This window comes from Camelus bactrianus, chromosome 14 (genome assembly GCF_048773025.1).
Source record: "Camelus bactrianus isolate YW-2024 breed Bactrian camel chromosome 14, ASM4877302v1, whole genome shotgun sequence".
Lineage (NCBI taxonomy): Eukaryota > Metazoa > Chordata > Mammalia > Artiodactyla > Camelidae > Camelus > Camelus bactrianus.
The window spans coordinates 17,869,054-17,891,512 of NC_133552.1; the positions used below are offsets into that span (position 1 = coordinate 17,869,054).

The 22,459-nt window shown below is 48.8% G+C and overlaps 1 protein-coding gene across 1 annotated transcript in view; it reads left to right on the top strand.

Annotated features, from left to right (window-relative positions):
* The window catches only part of ERICH6B (glutamate rich 6B), a 39,425-nt gene that overhangs the window by 5,625 nt on the left and 11,341 nt on the right, over window positions 1-22,459 (top strand). Inside the window, exons 2-8 of the mRNA XM_074378660.1 lie at window positions 1,177-1,348; window positions 2,313-2,479; window positions 12,346-12,551; window positions 13,809-13,945; window positions 16,227-16,312; window positions 19,910-19,972; window positions 21,204-21,301. Coding sequence (XP_074234761.1) covers window positions 1,177-1,348; window positions 2,313-2,479; window positions 12,346-12,551; window positions 13,809-13,945; window positions 16,227-16,312; window positions 19,910-19,972; window positions 21,204-21,301 — 929 coding nt within the window. The remainder of the gene's footprint in view (window positions 1-1,176; window positions 1,349-2,312; window positions 2,480-12,345; window positions 12,552-13,808; window positions 13,946-16,226; window positions 16,313-19,909; window positions 19,973-21,203; window positions 21,302-22,459) is intronic.

Genomic DNA, 22,459 nt, shown 5'->3' on the forward strand with positions numbered 1-22,459 from the left:
GGGTGAGGGACAAGTCCCAGGATCAGAGCCCTGGGCACCCAGAGAGGAAAAGGCAGGGGCCAGCTGACTCTGGAGAGAAGGCTGACCTGGGGAAAGATGGCAAAGTGCCCTCCCTGGGCAGCACCTGTGGTGAAGAGATGAATGAATGCCCACAATGAAGCTGCCATCTTCCGTCCATCAGGCAGACTTCTGAGCTCTAAACGATCATTCAGGGAGTGTTCACGAAACTCCTGCCACACGGCTTAGCACATGCTAGATGGTCAATGACACAGCTGCAGACAGAAGCCTCTATGCGCTCAGCTCTGTAGAGACCCATGGGCTCAGCGACAGGCACCTGCCAGGATCACCCCCACTAAGGCAATCCGTAAGAGGAACTAGTTTTCCTGAGGTCCCCCTCACCTCCACACCGACACTCACGGAGAAGTAAGCCACTTGGCACTGAAGGGGCCCAACGGTGAAGTGACCCCCAGGAAGGTCATGAAGGAGAGCAGGGACCTGGGGGCCAGGCTGCCTGGGTCTGAATCTCAGCTGCTCCACCTGGCCAACTGTGTGCCACAGGGCAGCCATTGAACCTTCTGCCTCGGTTTCCTCATCTGTTACGTGGGGAAAGTAAGTTTCCGCCTCCCAGGCTGTGGTGAGAATTAAATGAGTACCAACTCGAGGGGGCACGTGTGGAGCAGCATCCAGTGCACAGGACACACCCCATAAGGGCTGTGGGTCACTGTTATCCTCCGTTCTGCACCCCATGAGCCACCATGTGTAAAACTTAGCACATGGAGAATGAAAATCATGATTCCTAGTCACCTTTATTCCAAACACACGCACCTGGCCAATTTTTTATTCGTATTTCAGCTGAGGGAGTTTCCTGTTCCCCAGGCTCTGCAGGGAGCGTGGCGATCACAGAGTCCCTGGAGCCTTACCCACTCTGTCCCTAGGCAGTTTGGCTTGACTCCCGAGAGTCCAGGTCTGGGCCTCGGGATGTTCAGAGAAGCCCTGGACTGTCCTCACACAAGGTTGCTGAGAGCCCGAACCCTCCACAAACCCCTTTGGGCAAGAAGTGTTACACTCGTATTTGTTTGCTGGTGGGGTGGGGGGAGCAGATTCTGGGCAAGGGTTTTGTGGGTCCCTTGGAAACAGGAAGGCCCCCTCTCCCACTTGTGCACACGGGCCATGAAGGTCCCAGGCACACGCCAGGCCCCTTCCCTACTCTAAAGCAGCTGCAGAAGCAGGCCCGGGACCAAGGGCCAGGGGCTCCCCGCTGCATCACTCCCGCCACTGCCAACAGGGCACTGGACCGCTGTTTGGCCCTGATGAGCCAGAAGCCTGGTCCCGCTTCTCGGGTGCTGAGGTCACAGCCACATCCCAGTCTGGGGCAGGCGTGACAGGGAGGGTGCTGGACAAGTGGACGTCCGTGAAGACAGAAGTGACTAGACCAGCCCACCAGGACCTTAAGTATAATCCCTGTGTTGGTCAGCAGCTTTGACTTTCCAAGTCCTTTCATGGGGACTGGAGTGCGACAGCTACAATTTCAGCTCTGATCACCTGCCACCAAAGTCCATGCTCTTTCTACCAACCATCGTCACTGCCGGCTTATCTGCTGGGAATTTTCTCTTACACTTGTTTGAGAATTAGGCCAGTTTACGTGAGATGACTTCAGGGTCAAAGCCCCCACCCCTCTCGTTTCTCTAAATTACAGTTTCCCGCCCCAGTTAGAAGTCAGAGATCCCTGAGGAAGGACTCGGTAGGTTGGTGTGTTGGCTCTTCCCTTTGGATCCTGAGCTCCCAGACAGCTGGCCCTGCACCTGACCCCCAACGCCCTGTCATCAGACCCCCAGGAACCTTTCTCGAAGATGGTGGTGTTTGCAGTGAGCAGGCAAGAGGGGACAGAACCCAGAGCTCAATTTTAAGCTGCTGCTTATTTCTTCTGCGCAGCCTGAGGCAGCTGTGAGGCAGGAAGTGCACCTGGAATGAGCAGGGTCATGAGCCTGCAAGGACAGAGAGTGGTCTGGAAGGTTAGGCTGACCATTATAGAGGCCTGGCCCACTGGCCTCTGAAGGGCCCCAGATCCTTTCACTCCAAGTGAAGAAGTGGCTGGCAATCAGAATGGCACACAGACCTACTTTCCATGGTCCACCAGCTGGTCCCCTCTAACCTAGTGACAGCACCACCTGGGATGGGTGGAAGTCCTCGGGAGCTGGGGAGCAGCTGCCGCCACCCCCACCTCCTTGTGGCCATAGCCCTGGGGTCCTAACCTGGCCCCTGTCTGGAGGTGGACTGACCCCTGCGCTCCCCTCTGCTGCTGGCATGCCTAGGGTGCCCACCTTCTTTGCGGTCCCCGCTCCCATCTCTGAACCCACCAGCAGCAGGCCTCCTCGTGGTGATTCGATACCATCTACATCTTCCATGAAGTACGATTGGGAGTTTCTGGACTGGCAGGACCAGAGCACCCAGACGGAATGGATCTATGAGAGCAAGCTCGGTAAGGGGCACGGCACCCTACGTCCGCCGCACGGGTGGGCTCGCAGGCGCTCCGTGTATGTGGAACGCAGGGGCTGGAGTCTTGTCCGTCACCTGATGATGTATACTGCTTCCCAGGCCATTTAAAGTCGTTTCTGGGTAAGAATTTAAGCTCCTCTCTGACCCTCTGACCCCCTTCCTCCGTCCCAGAGCCCTCTCAGAGAAAGAGCGTCAGCAAAGTGCTAAAACAAATACCTTCCTCAACCTCCCCCTGTCCTTTCCTTAGTCTTTCTGTTCTTGTTCTACGTGAACACAGGCCCCTTTTCTCTCAGGGACACAGGCCATTTCTTCCCAGATTACGGACTGGTCCCCTGGGGAGAGGCCATATCCAAATAATCAGGTGGACGGCGGTGAAGGGGACTCAGGCCCACCCCAGACCCTGTCTCAGTCAAAGCCAGCCCTGGTTCAGAATGAGCCCAGACCATCCATAGCGGGGAATTTTGTGGCCACAACTAGAAGTGACTCAGGAGACAGTTCGGCAAGATTGCACTGAGGCTCTTAATCCTCTACCCAATTAAGCCCAAAGGCCCCCCGCTCTAGGATCCCGGGAATGGAACACTGAACAGCCTTTCTCGCCATGATTAATAATTTAAATCCAGCCTTAGTGAGATTGATCCATCACAGATTCACACATTCGTTTCACATCTGTAGTCATGGCAGCGGTAAATCAGATTTCCCCCCGGTACTTCACGCCCCTGTCCCCATCCCAGCCTGTTAAATTTTGTAGCTCAAATGTGGCTAAATGAAATCAGAAGCCAGAAACCCTGTGAGGGAGGATGCAGCGGCAGAGGCAGCCCTGCACCTGCCAGGAGTTCCGGGGTGCAGGCTGCCTGGCATGGGATGAGAAGTATTTTACAGGCTAAATTGGTTCATGTGGGGTTTTTGTCAGCGTGTGTTCTCCAAAAGAGTCCGGAAAACTGGAAGCATTTCAGAGTCAGTGAGCATGACAGCTGGAAAAAATCTGAGCATTTATCTAAACATTCATAAACAGGATTCTGAAAGTCATTTACCGGGTAATCGTCTGTGAAGTGCTAAGGTTAAGCTTGAAAGGATGTGGGAGAGAAGGGAGTTGGAAGGAGGCTGGGGTGTGGGAAGGAGGGCCCAAGAGCCTGTTCATACCCCTGGGGGCCCCCCTCCAGTGAGAGGCCCCCAGAAATCATTGTTTCATTTGCCCCGTTCATTCATGATCCTTTTGGTCTCTGAGTTTAATTTATAAAGCCAGGCAAGTCTGTATCTAATTTATAGGGCTCTCTATATTTGGTCTGTAAGGGCATGTTTTGTCACTAAGTCTCTTTCCAGCACTGAGTTCCTTAAAAGCCAACATATGTTCAGTGTTTAGCAGAAGTCTAGTCACCCATAGTAACACCTACTGATAAAATCCTGTGATGTTGGTGGCCTGGACCATAGGTCTGGACAGTGTTGGAGCCTCTAAGCCAGGGCCAATGAGACGCCCCAGGCTCCCACAGTGACATGAGGGGATGGTGGTTACAGCAGAGACTGAAACACAAGGAAAAGTAAGCAATTTCCTAAAATTCATGAAGGTTTTTCTTTTCCCTTCTGCCTCTGGTTTACAATCAATCTTTTGGAGAGTGTTGGCAGTAACTGGGCAAAATCTGCTGGCAGAACATACATGATCGTTTCTGGCCAATGGAATGGAGCAAAGAGACTCGTGAAGAGACTTCTCTGAAAGAGTAAAGAGTTGTAAGAGGAAGTGATGGGAGGGAAGGTGCAGGGGGAATCCACGAAATGTGGGGCTCCAGGAAGGCAGAAGGGCTCAAAACACAAGAAGAGGAGGCAGAGGACAGTGACCCTGGGAAAACGATCTGGGCGTGATGGGATGGGCCCTGGCCACAAAGGAAAGCAGTTGGGACAGAACACTCGGGGTTCCCAAGAATGACGGGTGCAAAAAAGCGTCTGCTTTCAGCCCATGGCAGAAGCCACATATCCACTTGTTGGAGAAACAAAATCAATCAAGGTAAAAGCAATTCAAGTGCTGGCTGTGTGGGGCTGAGGGCCCCCAGGCGTGAGCAGAGGTGAGAGCAGGTGTTGGCGGTGTGGCTCCTTGGGGTCCAGGACCCTGCGTCCTCATCACCCAGTGCCTGTAAAGATGCAGATTCCCAGGCTGTCTTTATCAGGGTCCCTGCCTGCATCCTTAACAAGATCCCCAGGGGATCATTAGGCACAGGAATGTTGAAACATCAGAGTAGCTCTAGGGTAGAACAGATTTCATGGCTACCAGGTTCCTATTTCTAATGCTCTTTTTTATTATGGGACTGTTCAACCCCAGTGCACCAGAAACAGCATTTTACATGGATTCTACAAACAGCACTTTGAACTGAATATGGAGGAAAAACACCCAGATAAATCCCTGAAACCTATTACTACAGAGAGTGGCAGGTCTGACACCGAAGGAATGTTAAAGGCCCTGAGAATGCTCGGGGCTCATGGCAGGCAGCATTCTGCAGGGGGACCAGAAAGACTATTTATGGCCTCAGGTGTGGACCCATCCAGGCACAGAGCAGGGTCATAAACAAAGTATCCGGGAAATTCTAACACAGCGCGTTACAACCATGCTTGTAGAGATCCTCAAGACTTGGTGCCTGGCGCACAGTAAGCACCTATAAATGTCTGTTATTTACTTGTGAAACTGCTGTCAAATCCTCCTCAGACTCAAGATCAGATACAGTGGTGAGAGGGTATATCTTACTCCCAAGAGACAGCCTTGATCAGAAGGGAGCTGGTGTAGAAATGTGTACACATGGAGACACAGCGTGTAGAAATGTGGGTGAGGATAAACAGAGGGAGGGCAAGTGCTAGCTGTGGAGTAGTTTACTTCAGGCCAGCTGGCCACATGGAGAAGGTTGGAAAGCTCCCCAAAGTACAAACTAGTTCTCAATTAAAAAAAAAACAAACCCACTGTAGCCTCCTGTGGTGTAACTCAGTGGATCCATGCCCAGCCAGCTCCCGGTATGCACCCCTCTGGGAACCCCTGACAACAGAACACCATCTCCTACAGGGACAGACATGCCCCATCATGTGTCTACACAGCCTTGAAGCCCTTGACGCTATGCTTCCTATAGCTACTCCCTCTACAGAAGGAGGAATATCTCCAAGGTCACCCCTCATCCCCAGCCATCCTGCTATCCTGGGGACCCAACTGACCAGAGAAGAAGGCCACAGAGGGGCCACATTTCCCCAGCATTGTTGATTGCAGTCCCAGAGTAAGTTAGCAAAGTTAAGGAGGAGGAGGCAGGCAGAGGGAGCAGCCAGCATATGTCAGCAGTGCCCGCCAGCCCACACGTTCCCCCTCTACTGATCAGCCTTGGGTGCCAGGAAAGAACCTCAGACCCTAAATGTCCAATAAGAACACACTGTAAAGTGTAAGGTTAAAACTGTTAATAGCCACCCTCTTCTGTCTTTTAACAGCACCTTTAAAATCAAAAACACAGAAAGGAGGCTCAACAATGATGCTAACCACCTTGAAGCCTGACTCGCCAGGTAACACTTTAATTTCGTAATTGATGATGCTTTTAAATGACTGGCAGAAGCTACAAATCCCCCTACGAGAAGATAAGCAGCACAGAACTAGCCCACCCTGGGCCAAAGAGAGCCCTCTTTTGACTATCTTAGATGAGCGTGGCCTCAGTTAAGGCCAGAGGCCAAGGCATTATTTCTATAACCCTGTCAAGGTTCAAGGTTCAGGTAGGAAACTGGGCCAAAGAGTAAAATGCTTTTAATTTTGAATCAAAATTGAATTTTCAAAGGAGAGGAAATAATATTTACCACTGGAATTAGGAAGGAAGATAATGGATTATCCACACTCAGTTTATTCCATGATGTTTACTGTACACCTACTAATATTTATTGTATACCTACTGTATACTGGGCAGGATATAACCATGGACAAACCCATCACACCCTCTCAGAACTTAAACCCTGAAATATGAACAAAACAGGGGAATCGGGCATGTGCTGACCATAGGCTACAGGCGTCTAACTGCTGAAAATCAGAGGAGCCTCTTCCTCTAAAATACGCGATCTCCACCCAGGTCTCCCCAGACGTTTAGGAGGTGATTTCTGAACGGATTCCCTCAGGGATCCAGGTCTGGACTCGCTCACCACACAACATTCTATTAATCATTCTTCCAATTCATTTTCTGTATATATTCCCACTGAAGAACAGCAAAAGGCAGGAAATGGTGAGAGTCCCACATAGTCTATTCAAAGGTATCTCCTCCCTGCAGAGTGTCCTGCTGCCCTGGGTGGGCGGGTGCCTTGCTGGTCCAGCTGGTGCCAAGTCCTAGAGAGGACCTAGAGACATGCCGGGCACACAGTCCCTGAATCTGGATGTGCTTCCCTGTCCTTAACTGAAGACGAGAGACAGGATAAGAAACAGAGGATCTCTGCAGCGGGACAAAATGACCTGGGAACAAACCAGAAGTCCATCTTTCTACTCAAGCTCTGTACAGGGATGCCCACTTTTAAAGAGGATCCCGTCGGTCGGTTGCTGGGTTCTCTGAAGTCTGGGCAGCAGGGCTTGACTGGGATGCATGGGCCCCTCCAAACTCGGTCGATGGCACCTTAGTAGGGAATAAATTGGAGTCCCCTGAAAGCCTGCTTAAATTTGTATTTAGGAAGGGTTAGTTGAACTCTGTTAGGGGGAAGGACAGGGGAGAGTCCTTTTGGTGGCAGAATCTCAACCTGCACAAATCACTCCACAAAAGTTCGGCGATTAGCCAGACCCATCCTATGAGAAACAATGCATGGGGAGCAGGAGCGGGGAGGATCAGGGTTACCCACACAGGTGGCTTAGCAAACAAACTCTTTCAAACTCTGGACTATAGAATCTTCTTCAGCTTATTCGATTTCCGGGGGTGGAATGGTTTGGGGTGGTGCTGCTCAGACTCAATGTACAGAGCATCACCCAGGAATCTTGTGAAAGTGCAGATTCTGACTCAGTTGGTCTGAGATTCCGCATTTCTCACAAGCTCCGGGCAGCAGCTTCTGGACCACACTTTGAGTGGCTCTGGGACAGATTATAGGCTGGTGCCCATAGCAACTGCCAGAGCAGCCCACTCTGGACCCACCTGTGGCGGACAATGAGGAATCCACACCATGAGGGTGGAGGAGGTGACAGACGGCTGAGTTTCATCAGTGTGCTCTCTTCTCAGAGCTGGCGCCAGGCTAGCGCCTATGGCCTCTCCCCCTTCCCTCCTTGATAACGCGGGTCCTGCCCTGCGGGGCAAACACACAAGGCTCAGACATCTAGCCCGAACTCAGGAACTGCTTCCGCCAAGAAAAATATTAGAGCAGAGGCATTGGTTAGATGGGGAAGAATTAAGATTTTTCCTTAATCAGTCCAGGAGAGAGACCCTCCACTTCAGGGGGTGCTGGGCGCCCGGCACTCACCTACATCAGCACCGGTCCTCTGAGCCATCTGAAGATGAGTCTTATGTCCCCGTCACACAGATGAGGGGACGGGGGCAAGGCGCAGGTCCTGGACAACAGGGCCAGCACTCAGGAACCTGGCCTGACACCTCCCCTGCCTCCCACAGACCGAGTTCAGGGGAGGATGACGATCTCACTAGAACAAAGGTAGAGGTTGACAGAAATCCCCAAAGGAAAAGTTAATTAGGAATAACGCTTTTGCTCCTCATTCTGCCCCAGTTATGGCTGTTACTGCCTATTTACTGCCCTTGTCCTGACATGCAGACAGTGCCCATTGATGTTAATAAGGTTAATTATCACGTTGAAGTGAATGCTTCTGAACACAGCTGTTCTCGATTCAGGACTCCTGAGTCTCCTTCTTCTCCTGAGAAACACCTACTTCTTTTTTTCCCCTCAAACTCACTGTATATTATTCAATAACGCCTATTAAAACATGGCAATCACAAATGATGGGGCTTTGCTAAGCTATCAGGGCCAGAGCCGGACTCTTCTTGTCCACGGAGGTAGGCTCGTACTCCGAGCATCTTACACGGAGGCTCTGCCACCCGGTCCCTCTAGACCCCTGTTCTATCAGGTCCTACATTCCCCTTCAGTGACAACCAAAAGGAGTTTCCTGAGGGTGTGCCTGAATTCCCAAGGATTCCTGTTGGGCTTTCGCAGATGGCTTTTCAAAACTTATCTAGGCTGTGTCCCTGGCGGAGAGTCTGGGGACACACAGTGTGTTGGAATCAAGCTGAAAGGGCCCCTTTGCCAGTCGTGAGCACCCCGGTGGGGTGGCGTGTGCCCGGCGTGTGGACCTGCCTTGGGGACTCCTGTAGCGCAGGGTCCACAGCAACAGGGCCGGTTTGGGTCAGCAACAAACCACAGCAGGGCAGGCGGTCTGCAGGTAGAAAGGCCCGGGGCTGGGGTCGGTACGGCAGGTGCAGCTGAGGGGTGCTCTCCATCCCACCAGGAGCCCAAGGCAGGCAACGTGTGTATTACTGAACCAAAGTTGGGAAGAAGGGCAAAAACAACGTGTTGGGCGATCACAAAGAATGCCCCTTCTCCACCCTCAAGAGCCCAACAGGGACACAAAATCAGACTGAATAAGTCAGCCCAGCGCCAACCCGGTGGATTTTCAGGGCTCTCTGGATGGCCCAGAATAAGGGGGCTAGTGTCATCCTGAAGCTGAGACAAAGGCCACCATGATTTCCCCAGGGGCCCAATTATCGTGTGTGAGCCCTACCCCCCAGCTCAGCCTCAGGATCCACACCTTCCCTGGAGCAGGGGATCCAGGTTCAGGTAGTAATTGTCAATTCCTCCGTTCAACTTGTACCCTGTTGACACTGGAGGTTCCCAGCCGCTCTGCTGGCCCAGACAGTTACTAGGCTGTAGCTGACCTTAAGAACAAAGGCATCTACGGTCTCCGAGAGACTTTTTAAAAATCTCACTGGCTTGGAGATTCATCTCGTACACTTCAATGAGCAATTACAAACCATGCACATTTCTGGAAATGTGCAATTTTTGACAAAACTGACAGGAAGGAGGGATATTACTCATAATTTCTGAGACAAAATCACACTCAGAATACATCTCTCTCAGAATAAGATCTAAAATCCCACCCACAGCCTACATGGTCCTCCGTGAGCTGCCCCTGTCCCTCCTCACCTCCCCTCCTGCCACCTGGCATCATGTGATCTCGCTCCTCTCCAGGCATACTGTTCCTCTTGCAATTTGTCAAGTATGTCAGCCACGCTCCCATTCACTCTCACCTCAGGGCCTTTGCACCTCCTTTGCCCCCTGCCAGGAATGCTCTTCCCCAGCCATCTGCCTGCTGGCTCCTCTGCTTCATTCAGGACTCACTCCAGTGTCACTTTGTCAGATGAACCTTCACAAGAAACACTCACTTTCTCAAGTCTGCAGATGAAGCTGACCTTTTTATTCTTATTTTATTAATATTCCCAAGTTGAATTTTAAGTTAACTTGATGAATCTATTTAAAGGCTTATTGATGACATATGCATTTTTATTTAAAAGAGTAAGTGCAATGCCATAAATCTATTTCCCTTTTTGTTTTTGTTTGTTTTTTATTTTGGTTCCTTTTCCAAATGTCCTTCCTTTTGCTGTGCCTTCCAAAATTGAAAGCCATGGAGTCTGCCTCTAAAAGGAACTTTTGGGATCAAGTATTAATTGATCCCATTGGCACGCTGGAAGGCGAAGTCGACTCTGAAGACAATGTAAGTTGGATAAAAATTGGAGCCCACCTTCCTCTGAACGGCAAAGCAGGGTGGCCTGGGGGCAGCTGGGAACTGCCTCGTGAGCCCCAGGATTTGTAGTTTCATTCTGTTGTTAACACAACCCAAGTGAGCTTTTCTTAAAACAGACATGAGTTTAAATAACACACATTAAATCAAAGACGGTCAGAAGAAAGCCAGATGTGGCACTGCAAGGCCCTGCTTTCAGTAATATGAACAACACACCCTCAAGATTGCTTCTGAAGGCAGCAAAGCCAAAAACAAAACATGTAACTTACCTAGATGTCATAGATATCTAGATATCAGGGCAAATTGATCTTTGTAGAAACCCTATGTAAAAATGAAGTTAGATTCCGGAAAGATGGACTAGATCTACTCTTCCCACTAAGTACAGCTTAAAACCCTAGACGTTATATACAAACAAACACAAGAAGCTTCTGAATGCTGGAGAGAAGAAGGCAGACCGGCTAGGGACCTTGGGACTCAAGGAATGATAATGGCAGTGAGTTTCCTGAGTTTTTGCTTCATATATCCCTGACTGGGTGCTAGAAAAGACAGCAACCAGAAACCCCGACAAGCACAAACACACACCCCAAGGAAGTCTTAACTGTATAAATTTTTTGCCTGCTACAGCCTGAGTGGCTCTAATTTCCTGTGTCAACTTATCTCTAAGACTTACAACACACTTCGTTTTGCTTTATTTTTTATTGACTTATAGTTGATTTACAATGTTGTGTTAGTTTCTGGTATACAGCACAGTGATTCAGTTATATATATGTGTTCTTTTTCAGATTCTTTTCCATTGTAGGTTATTACAAGATACTGAATATAGTTCCCTGTGCTGTACAGCAGATCCTTGTTGCATATCTATTTTATAGTAAGACTTACAACACATGTTGATTCAGGTTTTACATCCTTTTAACTATGACTAAGAAACTTCCTCAGGATTGTAGGTACTAACTACATCACAAGAGTGAAATCTTGCATTCCTGGAACTCAAAATTAAGCAGATTTTTTTTTAAAGAACAAAGTTAAGCAGGTATGTTCTTTCTAAACTTGCAAAGGAAAAGGGAAAAAACCTAGGCATTTAGGGGTCTTTTTGTAATTTGAATTGGTAAATTTTCTGGTCTCAGTTCCTATTTAGCCCTAAATTCCTTATTTTCTAGACTTGCTTCTATACACACTATATTAATAAGAATTGCTTTTCGAATACTGAAATACCATGTCAAAGGGAGGAAAAAAGATGACTTGAACCTGGATTCACCGCACTGTATTTACTAAGACAGGAAAGTAAACTCAGACATTTTAGAAAGATTTCTCAGAAAGAGTTGAAAACAAAAGGAATTGTTTTCATTAGAAACTTAAATTACTCAGAACCCTCCAGCAGGCCTGTCGCCTGAGGCTCTGCTGTGCCTGGCGGGGCTGCGGTCCGATGGGGCTGCGCAAGGTCGGAGATGAACCCAGACACCGGGAGGGCTCCAGGTGCCAGGGGGGCCTGCGCAGGAGCGCTCCAGTCACAAACACCTGGCCTCAGCATCTCAGGGGCTCTGCCCAGGTGATAGAGCATGGCTCACAGAGTTGGGGGATACTTTCCCCTGCTGCCTATCCCACTTAAGGGATTATGAGGCAGCTTCCACGGCCCAGACCCTGGCGTGCTCATGATGGGCAGCCACGTAGCTCCAAGCTCTACAAATCTCATGACAGGAAGCAGTGCTCCTCCAAGCAATGCCACAGGTGGCAGATGTGCACAAGTCGGGCCAGAGCGGGACAGAAAGCGTGACATAAATGCCACCAGGTTCCTGCAGCTGAAAGACTTGTCTATATGGGCTTCTGAGGCCTTTTCAGGGGGCCACCAGAAGCCACTCAGGTACACACCAGGGAGAGAACGCTGAGGTCCTCGTATCTGAATGGGGGGCTTTCAATCTACACTTTGGTTATGCCGACAGTTCAGCCCCTTGACCGGTTTTAGTTCACTACACATGCTTGTTTTATTTCTGTGACACACTCATGTGTCACACACCCTGCTGTGCAAATCCTTTTGGTTGCAAGAACCAGAGATTTACCCAGGAGGAATCCCAAGGCGTGGAAGGACTCAACACTCGGGCCCAATACATCTACTTGACCAGGAAGATTATTCCTCTCCGTAGGTTGGGGAAGCAGATGGGACAAGCCTCCCTCGATGGCCTACGTGCTGGAGAAGTTGAGTGGGGTGATGCTGCCTAGTTGGGACGAGAACTTCAACCAGGCCCAGCAAGCGGGTCTGTTGTCTGGTGGACCACAGCGGGCACCCTATTTTCTGGTGAACAAAACATGGAATCCAAAGGGGCTGGTGAGCGACCACTGGCCTGGGCAAGTAAGCCGTCGCTGCATCCCAAGGGAGGGATTGTCAACAAAAAGGAATTTAGAGGCAGGAATGTTGGCACCATAAGCCTCAACCTCCACCTGCCCTGGAGCACTGATTCATTCCAGTAAGAAAAAATAAACTAAGGCCTATTAAAATCTGAAGAGTTTATTTGAGCCTCTGTGGATTCGAATTGGGCATCGCCAAACTGGAAGTGGCGAACCGCCTTCTACCAACAGGCGCCACGTCCAACTTAGAGCCTCCTCCATCTAATGGCCTCGGTGTTTAATTAACAAACAGCAGCAATGAGGAGAGGAGTGTGCAGAGGCTGGGAATCAGGCAAGGTGGGCCTGAGACACCTCAGCTTTTCCTCAGCCTAGAAAAACCAGCCAAACAAAAGCTACCTTCTTCTATCTGTCCCAGGTCACATGCACTTTCTATAGGAGGCTTGTAAGTCAGTGCCTACCGTACATTCTCAGATGCTGAACAACCTCGACCTGCAGGTGGGCAGGGCAACGTGAGAGACCCATGGTTTTCCTGGACAGCAAGCCAAACTAGCAAAAGACATCCAAAAAAGAAACTCTTGTGACCAAGCCCCCGTGGGTCAGTTCTGGTTAACATCACGGACTTGGGATAGAATGATCAAATTCACAAAATAAAAAAGTAGCTTACAACGTCATTACTTTGGAAGAATCTTTAAGTACAGATCCGTCCCCTAAAAGAATGTGCTACGCTGGAATTTGACACAACATTGTAAAATGAATATAACTCAATAAAAAAAAGTTTAATAAATAAATAAATAAATAACAAAGTAATTAATAATAATAATAATAAAAAGACATGTGCTAGGTGCTCCCTGCTTTCCTGAAGAACCTTATCCTTCACGTTGAGTAAGTAACCACTGAGAGCTTGGCCATTCCTGAAACTCCAAACACCTGTTATAATACTCTTAAGGCACAGAAGCATTTTTATGTTCTACAGACATCTCCACACTTGGAAAAAGAGGATAATTTTATGCTCTCAAAAGATTTCTTGGTATGCTGCTATTAAAAAAAATCCTTGAGGGAACTGGGGAATGAGGAGAGAGTATGGTCTTATTGGAAATAGTATTTAAAACAAATCCTCCCAGCTACCCTACTGTTCCCACTGATTGTCTTTTTCGAATGACATGTTGAAATCTCATCTGGCAACTTAGGGAATCAGAAAAGTGATCATTCATAAACCATTAATTTCCACTTTCTGGATATATCATCTGTGGTCCTTCTGTAGGTTTTTACCAGCTCCTATCAGATGGTGTTTAGGACCATGGTCAAAGAAATGGCTGTTCGCGACGAAATGGAAGAGGATTTTTACATTCCCCTCACTGGTCATCTGGAGAGTGAAACCAGAAGGAAACTTGGAATTCTGTAAGTGACTGGAGAGATCAAGCAATTGGTCAGTGAGTTCGGAGAGGCCAGAGGTAGCGGCAGGGAAAGTGTAGACTGGGTCACCAGAGAAGAGAGCAAGACCAAAGTCAAGCAGGTCCCGAGTCAAAGGGCAGGCACAGGCCAGGCACAAGGGCAAGGGTAAGACTTGGGGTCAGGGGGACAGAATGATCTGGCTACTGAAACTTAAGAGCAAAGAAACCCACGAGCATGGAATGTGCAGGACAGATCAAAGGCAGGCAGTGACAGAGGTTGGAAATCCAGGACAGGAATGAACTTGAACAGAAGTCTGGGAAGCAAGACTCAGACCCCTGGGACAATGGGGGATCAAGATCCTGAGCATCTGCCCAGGAAATTTCTTAGCTGTCTCCTAGGCTAGCCAGTGCTTTCCCATGCTCCCTGGGCGGGGAGAACCCTGAGCGTCACTGACCTGGGATTCAGGCTAGAGCCCCTATTTGGAGTGCGAAATGATAAGGTTATCCCAGACTGTTGCTAGCACCAAATCTTTCCAGTTGGCATGACCCCGGGTCACAAAATGTTCCAGAACCGTATTTGTACATCCAGCCTGTGGTACACGAAAGTCTGGTTTTTCACTTCTCCAGCTGTCAGAAACCTTGGCGAACAAGGTGCACGCTCAGGTGTCCAGCGGGTCTGTGCAGACCCTCCCTCAGTGGCACCAAGGATCAGGCTGGGGGGATGGGGTGTCCTGCATAACCTCCTCGGTGAGTGGATTTTCCCAAAATTCAGGATGAGAGATTGACTGCCAGCAGCTTCTGCTTTGGGCTCAATAGTCATGGGGTGAGAGACCCTCGAGGCTTCTCTAGGAAAGGGGAAGGCAAAATACACAATGTAAAACCCAAAGAACATCAAAGCTTTCAGATCCTTATACAGCAGCAAAAACAAATGCCAAATAATATCTGGGTAAGTCATCCTGCGCTGTATGCAAGATTTTCTCCCCTTCTGTCCCATTTAAGCCTATAAGCAAGATTCCTTCTAACCTAATTGCACTCAGTGGATATTTCCTGAGCACCTACTGTGTGCTGAGGTATGCAGTAGTGTATACCCAGTCTCTACCACTGAGGAGGTAGCTAGTGAGGATTCCACTAGCTTGCAGAGGTGGGCCAAGAGCCAAAGGAGAAACCTTCCTGAGAGGGCCAGGGGTGCCTCTGGCTGGATTCCCCTACTAGAATTTAACTCTTGCATGCACGAGGCATCCTGCTCTAACCCCATGAGGTAGGCTTTACCCCACCAACTCCTCAGCCTTACTCGTTCACAGGTGATGGTGGGCTTAGGTGACTGCTGCAATTCTATTTAAAATGCTTGCAAATAAAACAAACAATACTTGGTTAAAAAAAATGGACTGTGTGGAGCTTATTCTCAAGTTCCACTATTGCTTTTAGAGTACAAATAGGAAATCTCTGTTCTCTGCCAGGCAAAACACCAGCCCTTCCCTGCAAAGGGTATTTGCTTCCTGAAGTTGCTTAGGGTTAAATTATTACACTCTCTTCAAGGAATCTGAACTGAGAACTTAAAATCTGTCATGTCAAAGGCCTTCTTCTCAGATCCAATTAAGCCTGGGAAGCTCACTCCTTCCGGCAGATTCCCCTTCAAAAGGGCTCTGATCTGAGAACCGGGAGAGGCAGCTGCCCCTGGAGACCACCCTTATTTGGAAGAAAAACAGTCCAAGTCGTTGAAATGCCTGGATGACTTGCTTTGTATACTGACACGAGAGGAACTGAGGGCTTGATCATTTTGAACAGTTGTGCCTTAGTGTGGCTTTCATGGTAAGCCATTTTTGAGTGAGTTTGAAATTTTCCTACCAAATGCAAAGGGGTTTCAGGTGGCTCTGTCCGATTCATAGACAGTGTTGTTTCTCTAAGCTATTTCCAAAGGCAGCCTTCACTGAAATATGCACAAGCCGTAGAAAAATCAAGCCACACGAGCTTAACTCATAGAGCCAGCCTTGTATTTGGACCTCCTAGCCCTTCCTGGCTCCCAAGAGGACCCCCTACTGGATTCATTTTGAAAAGTCTGGAGGCTAGCCCAGGCGCCCAGGCTGAAGGCCAGTGAGAGGCCGGGAGGGAAGCACAGCATCGTGCGCTGTCCTGTTATTCCTGAGAACAGACTGGAAGAAAGCTAGGTCCAAAAGTGGAGCAATCAGTCCAGCTTCCCACCTATGGATCAGTACTGTGTGAGCTGTGTAGCATGATATGTAAACAGGAACTTCGTCTCAGCTTTTAAAGATGATTCACATTCCTTTCAGGTTGAAGAAAAATTTTGAAAAATACAAGGAAATAATCCTCTGGATCATCAAGAAACGTGAAAGTAAGAACCCCTCTCCCATTTTCCATCCTGTGACCTTGCTCTGCTGGGGTGCCTCTCCCTGCCTCCCACCTTCTGCTGTGTCCATAAAGGAGGCAGAAATGCTTGTTCCCTCACTTGAGCTGGGCTGTGAAGGTCTTAGCTGCTGGAGATAAAATACTAAGCAAGTGAGACCCAGTCTGGGACCTCGACAGGCTTATCCTTTGGTGGTAATGGTGAGTGGGTAAGGATAGACAAGAAAGCAGAGAATTTGTATATAAAATGGTTAATACTGGGGTGGGAAGCAGATATCACAGGACCACACAGGAAGAGAGCTAAGCTAGACAGGGGCCGGCAGGGTGCGAGGGTGCTCCAAGAAGTCATTATAAACACAAAGTTTAAGAAATAGCCCCTTTATCAGATAATGAAGGCACCTGAGGTCCAGCTGTTAAGATTTGCCAAACATGGACGATGCCTTTTTTTAGGCCTAATCATGGAAAGCTTCAGTCAAGAGCCTAAGCTGTCAGGCTGCTGAATTCAGAAACTCAAAACCACCATGTGGAACATCTTTCAGATCACTAGGTCCAACATAACGTAGAAACGGCAAGAATACTCATGGCAGACGGAGCTAATCAATCGTGGTGTTTCTTGCTGCTGAGCCAGGACACAGCCCCAGATTCCCTCTCCAGGAAATGCTCTTGCTCCCCAGAAACAAGGCAGCCCCTGACCTAACTCCTGCAGAGTAACTGCTAGAGGCCAGGTATTTTCACATACACGATCTGATTCCAATTAACCTTCATGACCAGGTGAAGCAGGATAAACAAACTTAGGCTGAGAGAGTAAGTGACTTCCCTGGGATCCCCAGCCACTGTGCAGGTGTAAACCACACTCCCACCAAAGACCTCTCAGGTCAGACCCAGAGCTCATCCCGGTGACCTGTTCAAAGAACAACAAAAGAAGAAAAAGGTCTTCTAAACCTAAGCCTCGTGCCCAATTGGAGCTGGGAGGCTGGAAAAAGAAGGAATCATCACCTTCAGTTTCTATAGCGGGCGAGTCCCGCCTCCTACCAAGACTCTCACAACAGGGTACCCCCCAAAACAAAGATGCTCTGCAGCCAAAAACACAACAACAGTCTATTACACGGGTTATGTTATACTCATCTGTTGTTTCTATTTCTGTTCCCTCCAAGCTATAGAAGCCAGTGTCTGTCATTCTTTAGCACCATAGCAAAGCACACAGTAGACGCTAAATAAGTGGTTTTTGAATAGATGCAGGCAGGCATGATTTTTTTTTTTTTTTTTTGCTCGTTTTGGGAGATTAAGGCCTTTTAAGACACTCTACTGTCACATACTCAGGGTAGGACTTCCAACTGGAGAATGAAATATGACACGGCTGGATTCTTCCCAGTGCCTCACCACCCCCACCACCCCACACCCACTCCCTGTTCCTCTGGAAAACTGAAGCCTGGAACATTGGAGCTTTTAACACAGAAAAGCCACAATTTCCAACTGATAAGAGGCAGCCCTTCCATATGCAGGCTATAGCCAGTCCCAAAGGAATCTCCCAGCCTCCTTTGAGATACAAACTCACTTCCGGTATCCAGACCACTGTCTGATATCGCAGGCACACAGCCCCGTCTCTGAACCCTCTGATTTCTAAGCCAAGGCTGGCTTCACGGGCATGTGCCCTGTGCTTGCTTAATAATCCGCTGGCACTGTCTTGAAATTCTTAATAAATTTAGAACAAGGATCTTTGCATTTTCATTTTGCACGGAGCCCCTCAAATTAGGTCGCCTCTCCTATTCAGAGCCATCTAGTTGGGGGAAAAGAAGTGGGAGAATACGACACAGCTCATGTCTCGGGCCATCGGAATTCAAAGCTCCCCAGGTGAGGGAACACAGGTTTATCGCCTGCCCTTCTCCGAGGCTGCCAGCTCTAGGCAGCCCCAGCTCAGAGTAACCTGATGGTCTCTGCAGGCAGCATGATCCCACTTGAAGGAAACGGAGGCTCAGAAAGGCAGCCTAAAGTCCCCCCTAATAAAGGCAGAGCCAGAGGTACAGCACAAACCAGAAAATCCATGATTTTAGCATTATGACAGGGATAAAAATGAGCATCTAATGTCCTCTTTTATCATGACCGTTTCAGAAAGGCTTTCTATTAATTTCTACTTGATACTCAGAAACAGCAGCTGGGCTCACGTCAGCCATCATTTCCACCTGGTCAGCCAGTCCCTCAGTCTCGGAGGGAGACAGAGACCGAGACCGAGACGGGCTTCCTGACTTTTTACAAGGGACTTTAAATGGCTCTGCCCCTGCCCACCTCTCTCCTTCTCATTTTCCTAAGGAAACACTCCCTGTGTGAGCTCTAATGAGCAGCCTCTCTAGTTCCCCAGGTGGTTCTCCTTCCCCATCCCCCATCCCGTCTCTCCATCCTCACTGACACCACTTAGACATCGTCTCTCCCCACACCCGAAGATCTCACCAGCCCCCTCGACTTCCATCTTCTCTCTCAGTCCTTTCTTCACATTGTTTACAGCATTATCTTTTTATAATCTCCACTGGCCCGCCATTGCCTCCAGGAAAATCCCACATTCCCCATGTGGCTCCCTTTTTCCTCTCCAGACACACTGGCATTTTTTGTTATCCATCGAATGGGCCAGGCACCCTTGCCCCTGGGCCTTTGGACTTGCTGTCCCCTGCCTAGAGCGCTCTTCGCTCCAGTATCTCTGTGGCTAGCTCCTTCACTTTATCCAAGTCACGGTTTCAGAAACAGTTTCTTTGGCTACCCTTTACAAGCCAGCGCACATGCACGCGCGCGCGCGCGCGCGCACACACACACACCCCACACACACACACACCCCACACACACACCATTTTCCATCCTTTGCACCCTGCTTAATGTTTCTTCAGAGCACTCCTAGGCATTGGCATATGAAGTGTTATCCGGTCACTTATTTAGCATCCGTCTTCCCTACTAGAACACGTAGCAAGGACTATGGCATCCCAGACAACCTAGGACAGTTTTCCGCACACGGGTACACAACAGGTATTCAATGAGTGTATAAAGAAATGTTCTAGCCCTGCCGGCCTCTCCCGAGTCATCTGCCATCACCAAGCCGGTCCCACACTAGCCTTCAACCACTCAGGGCATAATCTAGGAATTCCACCTTGCACAGAAGAGGCAGCTTCCACTGGGAATGCCCTCAACCTCCAGGGCTGGTTACGTTCCCTGCGAGCTCTGAGGCACCCTCTGTGTTGGTTCGAAACTTCAGAGTTCCTCGGGTGAAATCTGAAATTAGCCCCCGGGGGAAGCAGGCCTAAGAAAGAGGCAGCCCGCTCCAGGCTGGTAGGTGGCGTTTTAATAAGCGAGGTAACATATCCGAGGCTTGTCTTGGTCGAAGCAAGATTAGATTTCCGCCGGTGCCCACCAGGACTTTAAAATTTAGACACAGGCCTTACCTGGCTTCAGGCACGTGTTCATGCAGATGGGCTCAACAACACACACTGCTCCCCTGGCTCTCCTTTCAAGGCTGCGTCCTTGAAAAGGGCTCCCGCTGCCGGAACCGTGGGAGCAACGTGCCTTCCAGGGCCAGGCGAGGGGGTGGGGAGCCCTCCATCGCCCCGTCCAGCTTGCAGGTCCAAAGGCGGCCACGTCCTCCCCGTGACCTCCTCCAGCACTGTGTTGGCCCCAGTGGTGGGGCCACCAAGCTGTCTGAACTAACCCCCCCAAACCTCACTGCCGAGGGAGCCGGGCCCCTTCCGGCGGCGGGCAGCCGGCCGACGCCGACCTCGCCGGAAGCCCCGCCTCCCGCTGCGCCCCCCGAGGGTCCCTGGGAGCCGGGGTTGTTCCTCCGGTGTCCTTCCTAGCGTAGTTCCAAAGTTCACTTGTTATAAAAAACGGACCAAAATGAAGATGAAAAGAAAAGCATTGTTGCTGTGAAAATTAAGTGGAATGCTTTGAGAAGACTCATTAAGAGAAGATTTTTTTTAGAAAACTGTCTTGAACTAGATGTGGACTAAACATACGTAAAAGAATGAGGAATATACAGAAAGATTTTTAAAGTCTAATTTTGCACTCAGGCTATTTAGCAATTGCCACAACGGAAAGTTAGACATCATAAACTATGAATGGGGTTTGAGCGAAAATGATCACAGAGCTCTGCATTTAAAAATGGTGTGTTAAACAGAAACAGACTAGCAGACATAGTGAATAATCTTATGGTTACCGGGGAAAGGGGGTGGGAAGGGATAAATTTGAGAGTTTGAGATTTGCAAATGTTAGCCACGATACATAAAACAGATTTAAAAAAAAAAAAAACAATTTTCTTCTGCGTAGCACAGTGAACTATATTCAATATCTTATAATAATCTTTAATGAAAAAATATGAAAATGAATATATGTATATACATGACTGGGACATTGTGCTGTACAGAAAAAAATGGTGTGTTAATACACATTTGCTTGTTAAGTTAAAATAACATGTTTAAGGTAGGTTTCATTTTTTTCTAATGACTCCCCACTTTAGCTTATTTTTTTCAATTAACAGAATCAGCAGCCACGCTTATTTTGGGAATATGGCTGGTGTGTCCCCCCTCACATTTCCAAGTCTGGACTGAGTGGTCTTCACCATGGCATCTGGGATCTGGCACTGGGCTGCTACATTGTAGGCTCTTAAGAAATACGTGTTGAATGAATGACAAAAATGAGAGAGCTGGAAATTCAGCCTCAACATCTCTCCCTTCAAAGGCTTGCTCTTCCTACTGCTTGGCAGCCTTCCTTGCTTGGGAGAACATGCCCGATGTCCCAAATCCTCAAACTCTCTTTGGTGCGTTGAGAGAAATGGATGTAAGTTTTCTTTCTGTTTTCCACCAAAGACTTGCTTAACCAAAGGACTACAGAGACCACTATCTCGTTTACTTTGTGTCATCAACCACCAAAAGTCGAGGAGCCTGAGAAAGAAGAAGTAAAAAAACCTCGTATTGTTCGCCGTGAGAAGACACTAGAAATAGATACGGACTGGATAAAGAGCAAGACTAAGGTAGACCCTTCCTAATCCACTATTCACGCAGGCTGCCCAGAAGGCTCATGAGGATGGGGACATTTGGTCATTTTTTGTTTTTATAAATGGGCAATGAATTCCAAGTAATTTCCTGAGTCAGGCAGGACTGTTGATAAGTGTGTGCCAGTGTTCAGGCAAAATCCAGCCTGGCCAACCCAGGAGCCAGCATCCCCACCATAGTTAGGGAGAGACTGCAGACAGACAAGAGCCAGGGAGGACTCACAGGCAGGCAGACAGACAGCAATAGGGAGAGCTCATGGACAGACGGCAGCTGGGTCCTACCTTCGAGGCGCTGTTTTCTCTCTACTAGAACTGAAGAAGGGGCCAGAGATGTAATCCCTTCTCTCTTAACTTTCAGCTCAGCCTCATACTCTGTCCCCAGGCAAATGGTGGTGAGATTTTGGCTTTTAGATATGCCATTTGTGATATATTTCCCAGTGAGAAAAAAATGTGATGACTCTACCTCTGCACCAGAGATTTTTCTTTGCCCGTGGGGTCCTTGTCATCAGGAAAATGTCATTACATGACAAGTGAATTTGACAAGAAGAAAGCATCTAGAGAAAGTCTGGCTTTCAGGTGGCTTTTGAAAATAAGACGTAAAATACAAAATCGTCTCCCATGAACCATATCTAGAAGCTTCCTATGGGCTATTAGGAATAAACTAACCACAGATGTCCTTATAAAGCACTTCTCTAGGTTAAGAAAAAAGAGCAGTGATTTGTAGACTAAGCGTGCCAGGTGGCTGGGAGCTGACTGGTTGGAGACAGCGTGGGTTCTGAAGACGAGCCCACAGGCTGGGCGCCAGATTGTGGGAGTCCAGCTCCCCTCTCACTGGATAACCTTGTGTAGGTCACTTAGCTTCTCTTAAATGGGGCTGATACTGCCTACCCTGCAGGGTCACTGCATTGTGGAAGTGAGGTGTTGAGCACAGTGCTGGGTGTGGGGACAGAGTCAGAGGGTCATTGTCATCATCTCATGCCGTGGTTCCTGGGCATTTAAAGGCTGTGCCCTGGGGCGCCCCCAGCACCTCCTCCTCAAACCACCGTATCTCTTTTTACTTACTTAGATTTTGGCATTCTGACTTAAGCTCTCTTGAACACAGGATTCTATAACTGTTAAAAACAATAGCTTGAAAAC